At 46.8% G+C, this 21,163-nt stretch overlaps 1 protein-coding gene across 3 annotated transcripts in view; it reads left to right on the top strand.

Moving 5' to 3' along the window:
* STPG1 (sperm tail PG-rich repeat containing 1) overlaps positions 1 to 21,163 on the top strand; it is a 98,425-nt gene that overhangs the window by 54,840 nt on the left and 22,422 nt on the right. For all 3 annotated transcript variants that reach the window (XM_066575091.1, XM_066575092.1, XM_066575093.1), the window contains one exon: positions 3,500 to 3,668. In XM_066575091.1, the coding sequence (XP_066431188.1) occupies positions 3,500 to 3,668 (169 nt within the window). The remainder of the gene's footprint in view (positions 1 to 3,499; positions 3,669 to 21,163) is intronic.

Here is a 21,163-nt window from a genome sequence, read left to right as displayed (position 1 = left end):
TTTCCAAAGGTTGGGCATCGGTCACGACAAACTCCTCCGGTGGGAGAGGAACCATTGCTGCCCAATCTTGGCAGGGGCCCGAGAACAGTTCCTGGGAGTCTGCCTGCTCCTCAGAATGTGTCATTGTAATGGATTGAGGAGGCTGGGAGGAAGGAGGAGCAGCAGCCAGAGGATTCAGAGTTGCAGCAGTGGATGGCGCAGAACTCTGGGTGGTCGATAGATTGCTGGATGCACTTTCTGCCATCCACAACAGGACCTGCTCACACTGCTCATTTTCTAATAAAGGTCTACTGCGTGGACCCATTAATTGTGAGATTAATCTGGGGACGCCAGAAGCGTGCCTCTCTCCTAATCCCGCAGCATTCGGCTGCGATACACCTGGATCAGGAGCTCGGCCTGTGCCCACACCCTGACTTGGGCCTCCGCGTCCTCGCCCGCGTCCACGTCCACGTCCTCTAGGCCTACCCCTACCCCTCAGCATGGTGTATTACCAGTAGTGCAGAAACAGAACGCTGTAATTAATTGTGCCGCTTATTGGCCTGTGGTTGGAGGCTGACTTCGCTTACGGAACGCACAGCAGAGCCAGGAAAGAATTTTGCGCAACCCTGCTGTAACACTTAGCTGGCTGCGTATGAATTAGGACTACTACCCCCAGCAGAGACGCAGTACAGTCAGGACGGTCACAGGCAGCCCAAATATATTTTTTTGTCCCAAATTTTTTGGGAAAAGTCCACTGCCTATATAGACAGTATACGTCTTTCACCTTTTTCACTGTCCCTACCTCAGCACTACTGGCCCTATACTATGTAAAATTACTGCAGACTGTTTCCCTCTGGACAGGATGACAGCGGTGATGTAACGGCCAACGCAGAGCCAGGAAAGAATTTTGCGCAAGCCTGCTGTAACACTTAGCTGGCTGCGTATTAATTAGGACTACTACCCCCAGCAGAGACGCAGTACACTCAGGACGGTCACAGGCAGCCCAAATAGAATGTTTTTTCCCAAATTTTTTTGGAAAAGCCCACTGCCTATATAGACAGTATACGTCTTTCACCTTTTTCACTGTCCCTGCCTCAGCACTACTGGCCCTATACTATGTAAAATTACTACAGACTGAGGACGCAATGCTCTGCACGGCTGATATACAAAAAAAGTGCAACACTGCAAAAAGCAGCCTCAACAGTACTGCACACGGTCAGATGTGGCCCTAAGAAGGACCGTTGGGGTTCTTGAAGCCTAAAATCACTCCTAACACTCTCCCTATAGCAGTTCCAGCATCAGCAGCACTTTCCCTGAGCTATGTGAGAATGCATCTGTGGCGAGCCGCGGGAGGGGCCGATTTATATACTCGGGTGACACCTGATTTCGTCAGCCACTCACTGCAGGGGGGTGGTATAGGGCTTGAACGTCGCAGGGGGAAGTTGTAGTGCCTTCCCTGTCTTTCTATTGGCCAGAAAAGCGCGCTAACGTCTCAGAGATGAAAGTGAAAGTAACTCGAACATCGCGTGGTACTCGTCTCGAGTAACGAGCATCTCGAACACGCTAATACTCGAACGAGTATCAAGCTCGGACGAGTATGTTCGCTCATCTCTAGTAATATGGTATGTTAAATGGTGCCATTGAAAAATGGAACGCGTCCCACCAGAGCCAGCTCTCATGCAGTAATATCACCCAAAACCTAAAAAAGTTATGAATTTTTTAAAGTATTTCACAGAGTAGGCAGAGCAAAAAGTCTCCAAATTTAACTTGAGTAGCCCTTTCACAGTGGTGACTTGAATTGAAAAAAATATAATTTTTATTTTGAACTTTTTAAAAATGCACATATAGGGGCACAACACATAAAACAACAAAAACAAAAAAAGTAAGTAAGGGGCGTGGTAAATACCATCCAACCACACCGTCACTAAAGATGGGCATCCAATTGTGCTGTGTGTGTGGGTGTTTGTGTGATCTGGTCACCGGCGACCACGAAGTTTTTTTGTCCTGCTTAAAGCCGGTAATGTATGAGGCAGGGGTATATTGGTACTTGGGGTTTGTGAGATTATCCCCAGTTGTTTTGGTCTTTTTTATTTATAAAGCCCACACACCGTAGATGGATGCAATTTTTAGTGATTTGAACGTTCGTTTCTTCACAATTCTTTTTTGCCCCCCCCCCTTTTTTTCAAAGGAGGGTAGAGGTACCTGACCAATTCCTAAATGGATAGTCGGAATTGGCCTTGGCCGTAGGGATCATCTCCCGAGGTTGCTAGATATGTATGATGCCAACCTCCAGAGAGAGTCTCCCGGTTAGTATAGGACGGCCTCGCCTCTATAGATAAGGGTCGTAGTGTAAATACTTGACCCAAGCGTATTCGAATTTCCCTTTTTAGTATGCTGATTCTCGTATTTAATTGCTCGACGCGTTTCACCACTTCAATTCTCGTGGATCATCAGGAGCATTATAAATCGGGATTGAGTAGAGACAGTATAGATGATATCATGAGGTCACCAATAGACCAATTGATAAAGAAACGAATATCTTAATTTTTGGAGGGCCTGTTCATGCAGCAGGTTTCTCAAAGGATCGGGTCTAGCCTGGGTAGAAAGTTCGATACTCAAATTTCTCTTATTGACAAAAGCAATAATTTGAGATTTGCCAGAGATAGCGTATCCTAATGACCCAAATCAGCCTTGAATGCGAATGTCTGGCGTGGGGTGTTCAGGACTGATACGGGAATGTTCAAGCTGCTACTACTCACAGAAACATACCATAGGGATGCAGTATTATGCTGTGAGTAAAGTAGTATTGGAGCAATCCGTCTCTGTCCAGAGATTGGATAGCCGGTTCGTCCTATGCAATATGCATACTGGGACGCTAAGCCGGTATCGCAAGGGTTTTTGTGCCTGTGCTTATTCAGGACACATATCCCCAGGTGAGGAAAAGGAGAGAAGCACTAGCCCCCTGCTTCTCTATAGAGAACACCCCGTTCACCAATCTGCTGCTTCTTTAGCTATCACATAAACAGACTAGTGGTTTACTAGCCTGTTACGTGTAGGAGCTTATCTAACAGAACCCGCCCGAGTTTCTTTTCCCAGAGTGTCAGAATTGACAGAAGAAAAGGATGGATACAAGATGAAAATAACAAAAGTTGGTGTCCATAGCCCAGATGGTAGGCTAGGGAATTATTTTTTAAAGTGGGAATAGCAGAACTGCAGAATGGAACCTGGACGCAGGAGCATCAATAACCTTTAGTCATGGAAGGGTTAATCTACATATTTTTACCCATAGAATGATTAAGTGAATGAACTTATGTTAAATTCTTTTTAGGTTGGTTGTCATGGTACAAGTAACAAGTTATCTATCAATATTTACATTATTTCTTTTCCACACCTAAAATATCAGTCTTCACATTCTCACAGTTGTTGTAAATTGTAGAAGGTTGTATTTTACAAATGTGCGCTGCACCAAAGCTGATATTCTCACTCAATCCCTTCATAATTGAACAGTATATCATTTTAGGTCACTATACAATAAATGACTCTCTAGTTAAAGAATCTCCAACGGTCCTGGTTTCATGCTTCAAGTCAAAGACTTCACGGGACATATTGAAAATTGCCTCAAATTATCCTGGGCCAACCAGCTATGATCCATATGGACCTCCAGAAATAAGAAAGAAGACTGTTTTTCCGTAAGTTGTATATAGAGAATATAGCTTCTTTTCCCAATGCAGTCGGTGCGAGTATTTCATTGCATCACACTGCCTGTGCTGATCCAAAAGAGGACTTTGTGCTGATCAACTATGTATAAGGCCTCATGTCCACGGGGAAAATCAGGCCTGCTACGGATTTTCCATGGAGAATCCGAAGCGGGTCCCTCTTGCCCTGCGGACATGAGCGCTGAAAATAAGAAATAACTCACCTCTCGCACGCTCCGGATCTTCCCTTCATCGCGGCTTCATCTTCTCTCCATCGTGGCCGAATCTTCTTTCTTCGGCCTGGCGGATGTGCACGGCACGTCGGTTGCGTGCCGCGCGCATGCGCCGGCACGAAGAAAAAAGATCCGGCCGCGACGGAGAGAAGATGAAGCCGCGAAGAAGGGAAGATTCAGAGCAGGGGAGTATATTCTGATTTTGGTCTCCTGCGGATCCGGACGGCTTCCATAGGTTTCAATAGAAGCCTGCGGGAGACCCGCACGAAAATGGAGCATGGTCCGGATTTTTTCATGCTCCATTTTTTTTTTATTCCCTTTTATTGACCATCCGCGGGTATTTATTTACCCGCGGGTGGTCAATGCATCCCTATGGGATGCGGATCCGCATGCGGGTGATCCGCTGCGTATTTTAATTCTTTTGCCCGTGGACATGAGGCCTAAGGCTTTTTCCCCCCTATTTGTACTTAAGGGGCATTATTACTTTAAAGGAGGCACTATTGCTTCATGGGGACAGTTCAGAGAGTACTATTACTAGAAAGACGGCACTTTGGGGAACTGTTACTTTAAAGAGAGCACAATTATGTTAAAGGAGGGACTTGGTAGCACTTAAGGGAGTGTTATTACTTTAAAAGAAGGTACTTTGGGGCACTATTACTTTTACGAGGAAACTCCAGGGGTATAAATACTGTAAAAGGGGTTGTCAGGGAGCACTATTCTTTGAATGGAGCATTTGTGAGCACTTTTACTTGTACCTCAGGAGGTATTACTATAAAGAAAGCAATTGGGTTGTAAGGACTGTGGATGGGGAACCACTGTGTCAACCTGCAGATTCGATCCAGCACGGCTGACAGCCGAAACCAGCATGGGAGAAAAGATACCAGATGAACAGCCCCATATATAGATGGAAACTAGGGAAGGTATCTTGCCCTGAACCAATAACCAGGAGATGGAGACCCCTGCCTACAAGTGGAGCATTCATCCTGATAAGGATGACCCCATGGTTTTCCTCTAGGCGCTGACTTGCTGTGGCGGGCCAGAGCACCTATAAGACAAAGATAGAACAACACCGGGGAGTTAAGAAACCTAGGAGGAAGAAGTGGACAAGGATAAACAGAGAAGCAAACAACAGGAACAACTGACTACAGAGTACACAAATGAAAAACGCAAGGTAGCAAGGTAACTGCCGAAGAAGCTGCTGGACGTGAAGGGAACAAACTCTCATCAACACTGCAGCAAGGTCTGAAAGGCCAAGGGCAGCTATATAGAACGGTGATTAGAAAACGAGCATCAGCTGAACAGGAGACCAGAAGCTATTAACCCCCTAGAAGTGCTGGAAGAGAGTGAATATAAGCCCTGGGAACAGAGAGAATGGGCCGACACCCATATTTGCCAGACACAGAAGCAGAGGATTGTGTCTGAACTGTGCACCTAGCATGGGAGCACTTCATTGTTTATTACTGTAAAGGGAACACTTGGGGGCACTATTCTGGTAAAGGGGGCACTATTACATTTTAACGGGTTACTCATGGGTATTAACATCAAGAGAATATGCAGTGAAAATTATTACTTTACTTACTATAGGGAAAGAAATGGTGCACCACTTGTATGTCACTATTTGTAAGAGTGTTGTCAGTGTGTCTCTATTTTTTGAGCAGTAATTATCATTATGACAGCATTATCTGTTAAATAAACTACTTACAGATACTTTGCCATAGAGCAGGTTCAGTTTTATGGGCATTTGTGGCATCAGGCTCATAACTGTAGAGAGCTGCTGGATGGAGAGTGTGTTTAGGTTGGGAAACCTTTAGTGGGAAAAACAGGAATCCAAAGATAACTGTTGCAAACACGTTTTACTTTGTTAAGGGCCCACTTGCATCCCTATCTACACCTCTGTTTCTAGTCTTAGTGTACACTTAGTTTTGTAAATTCTTCATAAATCTGGTTTTGATAGCAATGTTTAGAGGACTGTAATATTCTTCCCACTGATTCCAGTGCTTTTATATGCAATGACTTGTGAAATCTCCAACAAGTGAGCACAGTAGTTTGAAAAACTTCTAGCTAAAGGCCTATTTACACGCAAAGATGATCGCTTAAAATTCGTCAGAAACTGACAGTTTTAAGTGATCATTTTGCATTAGGCATTAATGGGCTAATCAGCACATTAGTAGCTAACTAGCTTTAATTGAATGTATTTTAAGAACAGTGGGTGGTCTGTTCTCTAAATACATTGCTTGTGTTCTCCTGCGGGCTGCCGGCTGCAGACAATGCTATCAGCGCTGCCCATGGAGAACTCAGCATGCGGTCCCTCTTATCAGGGATTATTATCACGCTGTCAATAATGGTTTTTGAAGGTGGAACAATCATACAATGGTTCGGAAACGAGAAAACTAATGCTAAATGGGCCTTACGACCATGATTTTCTCGTACCTGCTTGTTATCACTCTAATGCCAGAATACCAGTCAGCTGCTTGCTTATATATTATAATAATCTTTATTTCTATATCGCCAACATATTCTGCAGCAGATTACAAACCATCCATCCATCCAGTGTATGGGTTGTGGGAGGTACTGTGATCAGATTCTGAGTGAGAGTGCATACATATGATAAACAGGCAGTAGTTTTACATTAGTGAATATAATATAGCTTTCTAAAGAGATGTGTTTTTAGGGCAAAATTGTGGGTATTGGTGATTAACTTGATTATCAGGGTAGTGCATTCCAGAGAACTGGAGTGCCTTGGGAAGAATCTTGGAGATGGGTATGACCCCTCTCTTGAGGCCTGAGCCTCAATGGTTTCAGAGAAAATAGGAGATACCAGGCTATATAGACTAATTAAAGAGCCTAGGGTAGATGGATGGAGTGCAAGACAAAGTGGAGGCAGACACTGCTCCACAAATGCAATTGAAACAGAACACAATTGTCCAATTTTTTTGTTGGAGGTCCTGACTTTAGTTTTTGTTGCATTTGTGGAGGAAATACTGAACAGAGAAAAAAATATTTTTTGCCCATGTCTATCATAAAAATTTATTAAGGATCAAAGCATTTGACAAAAGTTTAGGATGGCATCAGATTAAAAAGGGAGAGAGGCAGATGCGTAGACCATGACTTGCACTTTGCAGCAATTAATATGAAGGCTCAGCACAGATAGTTAATGCAGGACTTATTAAGTGAGTATATACCTGTGTAAAAGGAAGAGCGATGTTGCCATATTTAACTGCCAGGACATTTTGACAGAAGTAACTCATGCCAACCCCAGCTTATAGTATGTAAAGTAGAATCTCCTCCTTGCTCCATACCTCAGTACTATTTAAATGTGTTGTCTTATATATTCTTAGCATTTAGTGGGAGGTCAAAGGTACTTTTACGTGGGGCTATTTTTACAAGAATAAACGTTGGATTTTTGGCAATATTTGGCTGGGCACTGAGTGCAAAATTGCTCAGTAGTTGCTTGTCGCTTTGTTTCAGATCACTGAAACAAAGTCTCCAGTGAGCAACTTCTCGCTCAGTGTAAATGGGATTCATTTATTGTTTGAACAACTGCCTGTTCTCAGTGATTGCAGGCGGGCAGCAGGAAAAGATCTCTGGCGCGCTCCTTCTACGTTAACTGAAGGACTATCGCTGGGACAGCTGTCGGGCAATTATGCGCCCAACAGTTGTCAGCTTTAGGGCTCCTACCCACTTGTGTTTTTTTTTTAACGCTGCATTGACTCTGCATTTTTTTTAACGAGAATGTCAATTGGACTTTCTAATGTTAAAATCGCAAAGCACAAACTTGCAATGCATTTTCAACATTAGAAAGTCCTATTGATATTCGCATTAAACAAAACGCATTGTTTAAAAAAACGCAAGCGGGTAGGAGCCCTTAAGGTAGCTGTTCATGGGACAATAATTGAAAAGTAAAATTATTTATACCTTTTATCTTTCTTCTAATACATTACTATACTTCTGTAAGCCGTGTACCGGGGTGGGCTCCCCAGGATACAGCGAAGTCACAAACAAGAAAAACGTCTCTGACACCAGTTCAGGGGCAAACCGAATTTTACTAAAGCTCTGTGGCCCACGTGACCACAAACAATGGGTAACCCAACAAAACTCACATACACTCAGCCAGATGGCTGAGGCCCTTGTGCTGTACAGCGCTGTACTCCCCAGAGGGCGCTACTATAATAAACTATGCTTTTACCTAACGGGCAGGCCTAAATAATCCTGCCCCTTGTTACCTATTAATACCGCTACTAAGGAACAAAGGAAAGGGAGAGTGATCTGAGTACCGGCGGTGCAGCACAACAGCTTACAAACTTAACAACACTGACTCTATCCCCCCAGACCAATACAATAAGGGGTATGTATAAATAACAGCAGCTATATAGCCAGGTGAATGTTCTCCAGAAGCTTCTTACTGACGGCTGAAGTGTGGCCTGACACGGTCCATAACCCTACCTAATCTAACTACAGGCCAAAATGCAGTCCCAAGTAACTTGGCGCCAAAATATGGTGTCTTGCGTGCACATAGACCGGTCTGCTGTTTGATCGGCCAAAAAGTCTAGACGGATGAGGGGCTCCTCCAGAAAAGCGTGCGGTACCGCAGAGAGCCGTTACTCACTTCCTCAGCGGCATCCAGTATTGTCCACACAATATCCAGTCTCGCTCCGGTTGTTCAGCAACATCCCCGGCAGCAAGTCTTCTCCCATCCAGCGGGCATCTGGTGAAAATCTGAATCCGCTGCAGCTCCGGTCCCTTCAGGATACGACCTCCTTCCCTCTTCCGTAGCTCCACTCAAAATGGCTTCCTCGACCAACTGCCCAACTCACAGTGTACGCACGCTTTTAATTTTCTCTCCTCCCGTGCGCACGCTGTAACCAGGCAACGGGTTCTCCAATCACAGGCTACCATGGTCCTGTCACCTCACAGCTTGACCATAATCTTTTCTGCAGAACAGTGACCTCTTGTGTACAAATAGTAAAACACACAGTAGTGGACTATTTACAGTAACAAGAACAATGTACACATATTGGAGGCTGTCTCACCCTCTCACATGCCACCCCACTAGAGGTTGACGCCCCCGGCAACCTTACCCAAACAAACTCGTCCTGCGCATAGCGCAGTGGAGGTACGCCAGCGTTGGACCTAGTTGTCCTACGCAGAGTCATAGAGTCAAGGGAGTTGGGCGCAGTCACTGAAGGATGCACTGCTGATTGTGTAGCTCCTTCCCTGGGTGTCGGATTTGTCTGAACTGGAACCTCCGCCGGGATAGGGACTGAGATGACCCAGCTTTCCTCTTCTAAGGGAGGTTCCCTAGTACTCATGGCGGGTGTAGACACCTCCTTCTCAGCTGCGGCCTCTTCAAAGTTACAACGTCTCAACATATTACGGTGTAGACTCCGCGAGGGTCCCCCAGTTCCTACTGGCTCTACTTCATAAACTGGTATGTCAGGATCTACCCTTCGCTTCACCATATACGGAACCGCCTCCCACCGCCCATCCAACTTTCCAGATGGCCTCTTGGCCCGGACTAACACTCGGTCACCCGAAGTGAACTCATCTCTCTGCACTGGTCTTGAGTTTGGATGCACCACTTGCCTCAGGCGTTCTCCCACAACCCTGTGCACCGCTCTCAACCGACGGCGGTGTTCTTGTACCCATGCTGTAGTATTCCTCGGGGGTGGCCCCATCGGGTCGGGCATGTGGAGATCCTCAATCTCCTGGCCTGCTCTCCCGAACATCAGCATATGGGGAGAGTAACCCGTAGTGTTATGTACCCTGTTGTTATAAGCCCACATCAGTTCGGGCAAATACTCTGGCCAACGAGCCTTTTGGCTATCCTCCAAAGTTCGCAGCATCTGGATCAAGGTGCGGTTGAACCGTTCACACGCCCCATTCCCTTGGGGGTGGTATGGGGTCGTGCGGGAACGTTCAATCCCATAGAGCTGATACAACTCGCCCATCAGAGTACCCTGGAAACAAGCCCCTTGATCGGAATGAATTCTCTGTGGACACCCAAACACTTGTATAAAATGTTTACAAACTGCTTTTGCAGCCGATTCTGCCGTTTGATCTCTGGTGGGTATGGCCACCGCATATTTAGTGAAATGGTCTGTCATGACTAAACAGTAGGAATGTCCTGAGGTAGAGTACCCAATCTGCACATAGTCAATCATCAAAATCTCTAGGGGGGCAGATGTACTGATAGTTTGTATAGGAGCCCGTTCCTCGGGACCCTTACTCAGTCCACAGGGCCGACACTTGAGACAGGCCTCAGTCACCATGTCTCCCAAGTCAGGACAATACACCAATCGCTGGAGCCATTTGTATGTTTTATCGCTCCCAAAATGGGCGCCCCTGTCATGGGCCTCCCGGGCTGCTGCCGGCCCCAGCAACATGGGAATGACAATCTGTTGTCGGTACTGCAACTCTGACTGTAGGTATATGGTCCTGCACAGGACCCCCTGGACAACGCTCAATTTATCCCACTGTCTTAGCAGCCTTTGACCCTCTGGAGTTAAGCTGGCTCGCTCTTCAGGCCGAGGCCATATTTTGCTCTGGACCCACTGCTTCACTTTCTTTAGGTCCGGGCAGCTATTTTGGACTCTCTCCCAATCTGCTAACGTCTTTCCCAACACCATTGGCATTCCCGAAGCCACCCCACTTGAATGCGTTATGTTCTGGAAAGTGGGCGCCCTGCCAAGATCCGGGATTTCGATGTCCTCTAGCTCCTCATCACCACTCTGGGTCGGCAATCCTACAGGAACTCGGGAAAGCGCATCCGCGTTGCCATTTTCTTTTCCCGACCGGAACCGGATACAATATTGGTACTTGGAGAGGCGAGCCATCCATCTCTGTTCAAGAGCCCCTAGCTTGGCATTCTCCAAGTGTGCTAACGGGTTATTGTCCGTCATCACAGTCACTTCGGCACCCGTCAGGTACTCCGCAAACTTTTCGGTCATGGCCCACACCAGTGCCAAAAGTTCCAACTTAAAAGAGCTATAGTTGTCGGGATTGCGCTCCGACTCCCTTAAAGACCGGCTGCCATAAGCAATCACTCTTTCACGTCCATCTTGAATTTGAGATAGCACGGCCCCCAGACCATGGAGGCTTCCGTCAGTGTACAACAAGAACGGGGTGTCAAACCGTGCATAAGCCAGGATCGGGGCACTGGTTAGAACCTTCTTTATCGCCTCGAAAGCCTCTTGTTGCCGTGACCCCCACTCAATGGGACGATTCTTGGGTCCTCCAGCCGTGCCTCTCAGCAGCTCATTTAGCGGACTAGCCAGGTGAGCAAACTTGGGTATGAACCTTCGGTAATACCCGGCCAACCCCAGAAAAGCCTGCACCTCCCGTAGGGTCTTTGGTTGGGGCCACTGTTGGACGGCCTCCACCTTACTGGTAGTCGGCTGCACCCCCTCTGGGGTAACCACATGCCCAAGGTACTCTATCTGCTGCTTGAACAGTTGGCACTTTTTGGGCTTGACTTTAAGCCCATGGTCTCGCAGCCGTCCTAGGACCTGTCGCAGCTTCTGAAGATGGTCTTCAAAGGAGGTCCCAAACACTACCACATCGTCCAAGTAGATCAATACCGACTCAAAGTTGAGGTCACCCAGACAATGCTCCATCAACCGCTGAAATGTCCCCGGGGCATTAGTCAGGCCGAACGGCATCCTGTTAAACTCATAGAGTCCCATGGGTAGGATAAAGGCTGTTTTCGCCTTGTCCTTTTCGGCCACAGGCACTTGCCAATACCCGCTGGCCAGGTCGAGAGTTGAAAAGAACTTGGCATGACCTAGGGAGGACAGCGACTCTTCAATCCGCGGAAGAGGGTAGGCATCCCGAATGGTCTGTGCATTTAGCTTCCGGTAGTCTACACAGAACCGAAGACCCCCGTCTTTCTTCCGCACCAGGACCACTGGGGCAGCCCAAGGGCTCTGACTCTCCTGTATCACCCGGGTTTCCAACATGCTGGCCACCATCTCTTTCACTTCCTGGTAAATCTTGGGTGGGATCTGTCTGTACCGCTCCCTGATTGGCGTGGCATCGCCGGTAGGTATTTCGTGTTCGATACCAGAAACACACCCGAAGTCCTCATCATGCCTCGAGAATGCCTCCTGGAATTCCCACAGAGTCTCCTCCAGAAGCGTCTGTTGCCCCGGAGTCAGGGCCCGGAGATCCACCCCCATCAGGGCCATAATCACTCGACCGTTCCACTCCGACGTCGGGGCCTCTTTTTGCTTGATCTCTACTGCAAAGGTCCAGGCTGACCTTCTATCTGGCTGTAGTGTGAAGCCTCTCCGCCGGAGGATATCCCCCTCAGACACATAAACTTCGGCCAACAGGGTATTTCCAGGAACAGTCAACTCACTGTCCGAAACATTGATGCAGCGTACTGGCACACATCCATCCTTAACAGTGGCAAGAGCCCGAGCTACCAGGGGATGGGCTGACCTTTCCCCTTGGGGCGCGGGCTCGATTAAAACCTCTAGCCCATTCAGCTTCCTCCCAGCTCCTACCGGCAGCATCAAGATTTGTTCCCGTCGTGGAGGGATCTTCATCGGGGCCCTCAGTGGTACCTTCACGCGCCCAATAGCCTTATCAGACATGATGCTCTTTTGCAGACTGTAGCTCCTCACCATATGCTGCAAAACCTTCTGAGTCGGCCGATGTGAGGTGGCCCGCTGCCAGTATTTAGGCCCTTCCTTGGCATAAAGATGTTGGTCTAGGTCTCTCAGCACGTTCATTCCCAGCGTTACATCTAACCCTTTCCTCGAGGGGTGATCCACCAGTACGACCCCCTTTCTGCCAATATCCTGCCCAAATAGGCAGACCCGCATCCAGACTATGCCTCGTACATTCATCTCCCCGTTATTTGCAGCCGTCAATCTGATGACACTCCCATCTTCCGGCTCTATCATGTGGCCGAAGTGTCTCTCAAAGAACTCCAGAGGCATCAGGGTGCACTCCGACCCAGTATCAACTAGGCAGCTTACTTTCTTGCCTTCCATCTCCGCTTCCATAACAGGGCTGTTAGCATACAGATCGCGATCATCGTGTACAGGACTTGGACCTTGATGAACCGCCGCAGTTCGCCCTGTTACTGCGGCGGTTGGGAGTTTAACGGCGGCTCAGGCTCCACCTGCATCGGGCACTCTCTGGCGATATGGCCATACTGTTGGCAGTACCAGCAGAGGGGTCCCCGCGATCTCCGAACACTAGAAGGACCTCTGTTGGTGGGCCCACACACCTGGCTTATCCTTGATGGAGCCAGGTAGGGTGGTGGGACCATTTTTGGAGCCTGAGGTGACCCTGCTTTCATCTGGGACACTTCTACTCGGAGTTCCCTCAACTCTGTCCGCAGGGCCTGGACTATATCCTTCAGGGACTCCGAGTCTTCCGGACCCGATCGACCTCTGGTCACTCCGGTGCTACTTACTGCTTTCACAGCCACAGGCATGGGCTCCTCTTCCCTCTCTACTGCAGCCAGGTAAACCTGGTAGAATGTCAGTTCAGGCGTCGCCCAGGCTATCTCTTGCATCTTGTCCTGCAAGAACTTATTGGATAACCCTATTATGAACTGGTCGCGTAATAGCCGGTCCACCCCCCGGAAGGCTCCCATAGCCTCTGGGTCCCGCCGCTGCACTTCATTCAATATCTCCTGTAGGGCGTTAGAATATTGCATCAAAGTCTCGTCCTCCCGTTGTGACCGATTGAAGAACTGGCTTCGCAATTGTGCTACCTTGGTGCGTCCCCCTTGAGCTCCTTCCAGCAGGGACAATATTTTGTCTAAGGTGTCCCTCTCTGACTCGGGCCGCACCATTACAGTCCGTCTTACATCACCCTCTAAGGCCCCCAACGCTATTTCCGCACGCACCTCAGGGGTCAGGTTGCACATTTTAACCACGCTTCGCACCCTTTCGGCCCAGTCCTGCAACGTCATGTTTTTCCCGTTGAATTTGGGCAGTTGCTGCATTAATGCCCCAACTGACAAGTATCCTACCTGGGCTAAAGTGACTGGCGTGGGCTGTAATGACAGTGCTGGGGCACCCTGAGCTGAACCCTGGGCCGGCGCTACTGGATTAATTTCTGCCGTGTTCATGTCCATAACAGTCGCTGTATCCTGCCGACTACGCCAAGTTGTAAGCCGTGTACCGGGGTGGGCTCCCCAGGATACAGCGAAGTCACAAACAAGAAAAACGTCTCTGACACCAGTTCAGGGGCAAACCGAATTTTACTAAAGCTCTGTGGCCCACGTGACCACAAACAATGGGTAACCCAACAAAACTCACATACACTCAGCCAGATGGCTGAGGCCCTTGTGCTGTACAGCGCTGTACTCCCCAGAGGGCGCTACTATAATAAACTATGCTTTTACCTAACGGGCAGGCCTAAATAATCCTGCCCCTTGTTACCTATTAATACCGCTACTAAGGAACAAAGGAAAGGGAGAGTGATCTGAGTACCGGCGGTGCAGCACAACAGCTTACAAACTTAACAACACTGACTCTATCCCCCCAGACCAATACAATAAGGGGTATGTATAAATAACAGCAGCTATATAGCCAGGTGAATGTTCTCCAGAAGCTTCTTACTGACGGCTGAAGTGTGGCCTGACACGGTCCATAACCCTACCTAATCTAACTACAGGCCAAAATGCAGTCCCAAGTAACTTGGCGCCAAAATATGGTGTCTTGCGTGCACATAGACCGGTCTGCTGTTTGATCGGCCAAAAAGTCTAGACGGATGAGGGGCTCCTCCAGAAAAGCGTGCGGTACCGCAGAGAGCCGTTACTCACTTCCTCAGCGGCATCCAGTATTGTCCACACAATATCCAGTCTCGCTCCGGTTGTTCAGCAACATCCCCGGCAGCAAGTCTTCTCCCATCCAGCGGGCATCTGGTGAAAATCTGAATCCGCTGCAGCTCCGGTCCCTTCAGGATACGACCTCCTTCCCTCTTCCGTAGCTCCACTCAAAATGGCTTCCTCGACCAACTGCCCAACTCACAGTGTACGCACGCTTTTAATTTTCTCTCCTCCCGTGCGCACGCTGTAACCAGGCAACGGGTTCTCCAATCACAGGCTACCATGGTCCTGTCACCTCACAGCTTGACCATAATCTTTTCTGCAGAACAGTGACCTCTTGTGTACAAATAGTAAAACACACAGTAGTGGACTATTTACAGTAACAAGAACAATGTACACATATTGGAGGCTGTCTCACCCTCTCACACTTCAGTATAGCAGTGTACTATAAAGCCCATGACCATCAGAGCTGTCAGACCCATATTCAAGCCCACAGGTGCCATAGCAACCCATCGGGACCCAGTAATCACGTCACGGGGATTTGATGGGTTACAGAGGGAGCCCCTCCTTCAGTCAGCCTTTTACATGTGACGGTCACATTGAACATGGTATGTAAAGCATTAAACAGCTGAGTTTGGAGGTTTCTCTGATCACCGCTGTTTGAGCAACTGCAAGGTTGTTATCCAACAGCCAAGCACCTGCTCTCCCTGGCACGGGCCACATGAAAATACAACCACTAATGCATGCCACTGGGGAGAAGAGCAGCAGTTGCTAACACAGTTAAAACTGATGGTTCTCTACTGCTTTTTTTTAGCTAATTCTCTCCACTATTTATTTGCATTTTTAGGTAACACACAATGGTGATCGTCATTCATGTCTCTTTATAATAGTTCAAGCTAAAATAACTGACATGACAGGGTAATGTAGATTAATAAATATTTTTTTTCTGAAGAACATACTCCTCAGGCAAAGTTCTTGTTCACAGCTTTTAGTGTAAAAATGAACCATTGAAACAACAGTAAGTAAGTGACCTAGAGTTCAGTATTTGTCATCATATCTTCCAGCAATGTTCTGCATCTTAGTCTTAGCCATTTATTACCTAAGGCTGATCTTCTTTTATCTTGCATTTCTTTTTCCTCGGGCCACTAACCATACTTCATTCTTCTAATAACCTTTAAAGGGGTTGTCTCGCGAAAGCAAGTGGGGTTATACACTTCTGTATGGCCATATTAATACACTTTGTAATATACATCGTGCATTAAATATGAGCCATACAGAAGTTATTCACTTACCTGCTCCGTTGCTGGCGTCCCCGTCTCCATGGCTCCGTCTAATTTCGCTGGCTTCTTGCTTTTTTAGACGCGCTTGCGCTGTGCGGTCTTCTGCCTGGTAAATGGGGCCGCTCGTGCCGGAGAGCTGGTCACCACGTCGTCATCGTAGCTCCGCCCCATCACGTGTGCCGATTCCAGCCAATCAGGAGGCTGGAATCGGCAATGGAACGCACAGAGCCCATGGTGCACCATGGGAGAAGACCCGCGGTGCACCATGGGAGAAAACCGCAGTGCATCCGGATCGGTGAGTAGCAAGCAGTTTAAAAACCGCTTTAATTTGCTATTTTATGCCAGGGGGGTGACAGGGGGAATGGGGTAAGGTGAAATTTTGATGCTTGCCGCAAGACAACCCCTTTAACGTCTATATTGGACCATTGGCTTCTGAATTGCATCTTTTTTATCTAGTCTCTGGATAGAGACCCAGTAATACTTAAAGGGGTTGTCCCGCGGCAGCAAGTGGGTCTATACACTTCTGTATGGCCATAATAATGCACTTTGTAATGTACATTGTGCATTAATTATGAGCCATACAGAAGTTATAAAAAGTTTTATACTTACCTGCTCCGTTGCTGGCGTCCTCGTCTCCATGGTGCCGACTAATTTTCGCCCTCCGATGGCCAAATTAGCCGCGCTTGCGCAGTCCAGGTCTTCTCCTGTTCTCTATGGGGCTCCGTGTAGCTCCGTGTAGCTCCGCCCCGTCACGTGCCGATTCCAGCCAATGGACCGCACAGAAGAGCTGCGGTCCACGGAGGCAGAGGATCCCTGCGGCCATCTTCACAGGTAAGTATAGAAGTCACCGGAGCGCGGGGATTAAGGTAAGCGCTCCGGTAAGCTTTCTGTACGTCCCTGCATCGGGGTTGTCTCGCGCCGAACGGGGGGGGGGTGGAAAAAAAAAAAAACCCGTTTCGGCGCGGGACAACCCCTTTAATGTTTATCAAGAAAATGTATGCAGTAGCATAAAAAAATCTGCATATTTGTTTCAAGGTCTCTGTTGTCCATTGGTATAAAAATAGGACTATGGATCAACTCTGCAATTCATGTTTATCTGTATGTCCCCTCCCTGCAAGAAAAAGTAAAACAAGTGCTGATTTTCTTCTTTCTTTGTGGTTCTATAATGTTTTTTGCACTTCTGGCCTGCAGTGTCAGATGTCCTTGCAACTGACTTTTAGGTCTCATGTTCGTGGACATTCATGGATTCCCAGTGCAGAATCTTGCAGCGGTTTGCTGCCGTGCCCGCAGCCATGATGCCAAAAAATACATTCTTTCACCTGTCCGGATGCGACACGGGTCTCCTCCATCGCAGACGGATCTTCTTTCTTCTACATGGTGGATGCGTCTAGGCGCGCCAGCGGCATGCCTCGCTCATGCACCATTCTTCTTTTTTTTTCTTTTTAAATCTCCTACTTTCCTGTGGATCTGCGACACAGCAACACTGTCATCCACAGTTGTGCCGTAGATCGGATGCCTTCCATTGACTTCAATGGAAGCCGTCTGTGCGGGAAACCACAAAAAATGGAGCATGCTGCGATTTTTTTAAATTTATTTATTTATTTTTTAATCCAATGTGCGTGATCCGCACTCCAGGATAAAATGACGTCCACAGAATTACCTGGGGATGCCCAATGAATGTCTATGGACATATTGAACTGCAGATTACCCACAATTCAATTTTGCCCGTGGCCATGGGGCCTAAGTTTCCAAATATTTGTTGTTATAAGTAGAGTATATACAAACAATTATGCTTCACTGCATGTCAAGTCAACAATCCTGTACATGCATATAAAATACAGGGTGGTCCAAAGCCTGGTAACACCATCCTGCGTGTGGCATGTTGCTATGGGGAAGGGGCAAATATGTAAGGAGGGGGGTCCAACATGGGGACAATTTTAAAAGCTGCCATCTCTGAACCAAGTCGATATTTTCAGATGGGAAGGGCTGCATATCACATGTATCTGGTAGAGAATTCGACGAGGAATACAAATGGGTCTTAAATGTGACATACCTTTATTCCTGCCAAAGTTATTATAAATTTTCTCTTTGTTACATACACAACTATGGCTGCGAGATTAACATGCTAGGAGAGGGCAGAGAATGTGCTGATCTCTGGAGACCACACTCACCAGATCTCACCGCATTTGACTTCTTCCTGTAGGTTGATGTCAAGTCCAGGGTTTGCACAGTGGAAATCCAGAGTGCAACAATGGATCCTCGATGCCTGTGCAACTACCTTTTGCTGAGGGGTTGCTCTTAGTGCATCATGAATGCAAGAAGAGGATAGCCTTGACTATTCAAAACAATGTGGAGCATATAATGTAGTGAATCATTGTTGTGTTCCATGTCACTGAAAAAATGTTAAGCACTTTGTAAGGAATAGAGGTACATGACATCTAAGTACAGATGTTCATTCCTCATCAAATTCTGTATCACATACATATATCATGTGCACTTCTACCCATTGAAAATATCAACTTGGTTCCCAGATGGCGGCTTACTGATTATACTGCCTTTTCAAAATGGTCACCTTGTTGGATACCGCCTCTCTCAGATTTGCCCCCCTTCCCCTTAGCACGGTGTTTCCCAACTCCAGTCCTCAAGGCACCCCGACAGGTCATGTTTTCAGGATTTCCTCAGTGTTGCACAGGTGATGTAATTATTGTCGGTGCCTCAGACATTGCCACAGGTGTTCTTACTATTGGATATCCTGAATACATGACTCATTGGGGTGCCTTTAGGACGAGAGTTGGGAAACCCTGCCTTAGCAACATGCCACACACAGGAGGATGTTCCCAAACACTGTTTTCCATTTATTCAGGTGTCTCCATACCTTTGGACCACCATGTAATTAAAGCAACAATAAAATAGCATCTATAATTCTCCTCTCCTCATAGCATCACTAATTATAAATGTAGCAGTTCTGCTGAAGTGGAATCATTAAAAAATCACTCTACTATCAAACATTATTGCTTCCAGCTTTTTGCCACACATGATTTAATTTCTATTATTAACCACTTCTTCAATTCTTAGATTACTATTTTTCCAATTTTACGCCAGATAGCCCTTTCCGGCTGATAAGATACAAAGATACAGTGCTGTGTAAAAGTTTTAGAAAAAAAGCTGCAAAGTAAGAATGTTTTCAAAAATAGAAGTGCTAATAATAGGTTTTTTTTTTAATTAACAAAATGCAAAGGGAATGAACAAAAGAGTAATGTAAATCAAATCAATATTTGGTGTGACCGCCCTTTAGCTTCAAAACAGAATCAGTTCTTCTAGGTACACTTGCACACAATTTTTGAAGGAACCTGTATGGAGGTTGTTCTAAACATCTTGGAGAACTAAGCACAGATCTTCTTTGGATGTAGCTTGCACCAATCCTTCTGTCTCTTGATGTAATCCCAGACAGACTGCATGATATTGAGGCCAGGGCTCTGTGGGGCCATATCATCTCTCCCAGGACCTGTGTTCTTCTTTTACTGTACTTCTTGCACCCTCAAGTCTTGTTAATTTGCGTAGCGCAAAGACCCACCAATTAAAATAGCTAGTTCGTCTAATGAGTTCCAAATGTGTTCTTTTTCCCACGGAATTAAGCAGCGTATTATGCATCTTCCTGCAGATTGTGCGTACATTTGCGCACACCCCATAGACTTCTATGAGGACTTTTGATGCGCATATGTGCAGTAAAGTAGGGTATTCTTAGTTTTTTTGCGTGACCGAAATTCATATGCAAAATACGTAGATGGGAAGAAACTCATTAAACTCAGTGAGTCCTATTCTCTGCGAATTGCACATGTAAATACACACGCAAATACATCAATGTGAATCTCGCCTAAGGGCGCATTCTCGCTAAAGTGTTTGTGTTTGCAATACGCAGAAAATAGAACCCATTAATATTAATGGGTTCCTTCACATGCATGTGCGGGCAAGTAGATATGTTATATATTTGTTGCATATTATTGTGCGCACAAAAAAGAAAACACAGTAAAAACACAATTGCGCACTGAAATACGCAACGCCCATTCCGCACAAATGCAGTCTAACCACTTCATGGATACCATTGGTGCTCAACATTTCTTTCCTTCTACAACACATGTTTCTCTGTAAACTCAGTTTGAGTGTTTGTTCATCCCCCCCAAAAAAAGTTCAGTTAAGTGCAAAATTCGGCTTATATCATCTAAGCAGGAATTTCCCATTAACACAACCAAACCTATTTTTTGTTGTTGAAAATGCAAATATTGTGAAACATTGTTTTAGTTTCTGCCCCAGAATCGGTGGGCACACCCTTTCGATATATGAATGATTCTTTATGACTAGAGATGAGCGAGCGTACTCGTCCGAGCTTGATACTCGTTCGAGTATTAGGGTATTCGAGATGCTCGTTACTCGAGACAAGTACCACGCGATGTTCAAGTCACTTCCATTTTCTTCCCAGAAAAGTTTGCGCCATTTTCTGGCCAATAGAAACACAGGGAAGGCATTACAACTTCCTCCTGTGAAGTTCCAGCCCTATCCCACCCCCCTGCAGTGAGTGGCTGGGGAGATCAGGTGACACCCGAGTATATAAACTGGGGCCGGCCGCGGCTCGCCACAGACACACGCTGAGAGACATTAGGGAAAGTGCCGTCTTGCTGTAGCTGCTATAGGGAGAGTGTTAGGCTGTTATCTTCATCTTCAAGAACCCCAACGGTCCTTCTTAGGGCCACATCTGACCGTGTGCAGTACTGTTGAGGCTGCTTTTAGCAGTTTTGCACATTTTTTTTTTTTGTATATCGGGCGCGCAGACCATAGCATCCTCAGTCTGCAGTCATTTTACTGAGTATAGGGGCAGTACTGGTGAGGCAGGGACAGTGGTACAGGGAAAGAGATATACTGTCTATATAGGCAGTGGGCTTTTTCAAAAACATTGGAAAAAAAAATCCTTGGGCTGCCTGTGACCGTGGTTAGTTTACTGCGTGTCTGCTGGGGGTAGTAGTCGCTCATTATTACCCAGCCTTGCGCATAATTTTTTCTGGCTGCACTGTGCTTTCAATAACCACAGTCATCCTCCAACAGGGAAATCCATATACAGGCTATATAGGCAGTGGGCTTTTTCCCAAAAATTGGAAAAAAATACTATATTTGGGCTGCCTGTGACCGTCTTCA

This window comes from Eleutherodactylus coqui, chromosome 1 (assembly GCF_035609145.1).
Source record: "Eleutherodactylus coqui strain aEleCoq1 chromosome 1, aEleCoq1.hap1, whole genome shotgun sequence".
Taxonomy (NCBI): domain Eukaryota; kingdom Metazoa; phylum Chordata; class Amphibia; order Anura; family Eleutherodactylidae; genus Eleutherodactylus; species Eleutherodactylus coqui.
The sequence above is the reverse complement of the archived record's forward strand: the minus strand, read 5'-3'. Positions and strand labels throughout refer to the sequence as shown.